The 660-nt window shown below is 34.5% G+C and overlaps 1 protein-coding gene across 1 annotated transcript in view; it reads left to right on the top strand.

Annotated features, from left to right (window-relative positions):
• The window catches only part of LOC107576897 (transcription initiation factor TFIID subunit 4-like), a gene marked incomplete at its 3' end in the record, with an annotated part of 4,984 nt that extends 4,799 nt beyond the window's left edge, over positions 1–185 (top strand). The window contains exon 7 of the mRNA XM_016263019.1: positions 66–185. Coding sequence (XP_016118505.1) covers positions 66–185 — 120 coding nt within the window. The remainder of the gene's footprint in view (positions 1–65) is intronic.
• Positions 186–660: the final 475 nt, after the last annotated feature.

The raw sequence follows: 660 nt of genomic DNA, 5'->3' as shown, positions 1-660 counted from the left end.
CTTGTCAGAGGACCATTGTGTTTGATTATGGGTCAGAGCTGATATATGTATGCCTGTGGCTACAGATGCAGCAGCAGGAATTGGCTCAAATACGACAGAGAGAGGCCAACTTGACGGCGTTGGCGGCTATCGGACCCAGAAAGAAAAGAAAACTGGATTCTCCTTCATTTGGGACTGACACAGAGGTACCAAACATCCCTCTCTCATAATGGCAGTCTGCTGCCCTTCTCCTCATCTCCTTCTGTCCCTCTTCGTGCCCTCTTTAAATCATTTAGCACCTGTTGGGCAGGTTTGAGATGTCAGGTTGTGCTTCAAGGGTCTCAGATTGTCACAAACGGCAGATAGGACAGTCTAAAGGCATAGTTACACACAGCCATTTTGTTCAGCAATTCTATACACAATTTTAAGTATATATTCATGTATCATGCTATTTATAGTTATTTTGGGTTATTTATATTTTTTGTTATATTATCATTCACATTTTGCAGAGAAAAACTTTACAAAATTAAGAATTTATTTAAATAATAATTCTATATCATGCGATTTTTATTTTATTTTATTTATATTTTATATTAATATTACATTATCATCACTTTTCAGAAAAATAATTGCAAATTAATATTTTATTTAAATATTTTTGTGATACATTTTCAGCTAATT

The sequence above is a fragment of the Sinocyclocheilus grahami genome, unplaced genomic scaffold (assembly GCF_001515645.1).
Source record: "Sinocyclocheilus grahami isolate Dianchi unplaced genomic scaffold, SAMN03320097.WGS_v1.1 scaffold4580.1, whole genome shotgun sequence".
Taxonomy (NCBI): domain Eukaryota; kingdom Metazoa; phylum Chordata; class Actinopteri; order Cypriniformes; family Cyprinidae; genus Sinocyclocheilus; species Sinocyclocheilus grahami.
The sequence above is the reverse complement of the archived record's forward strand: the minus strand, read 5'-3'. Positions and strand labels throughout refer to the sequence as shown.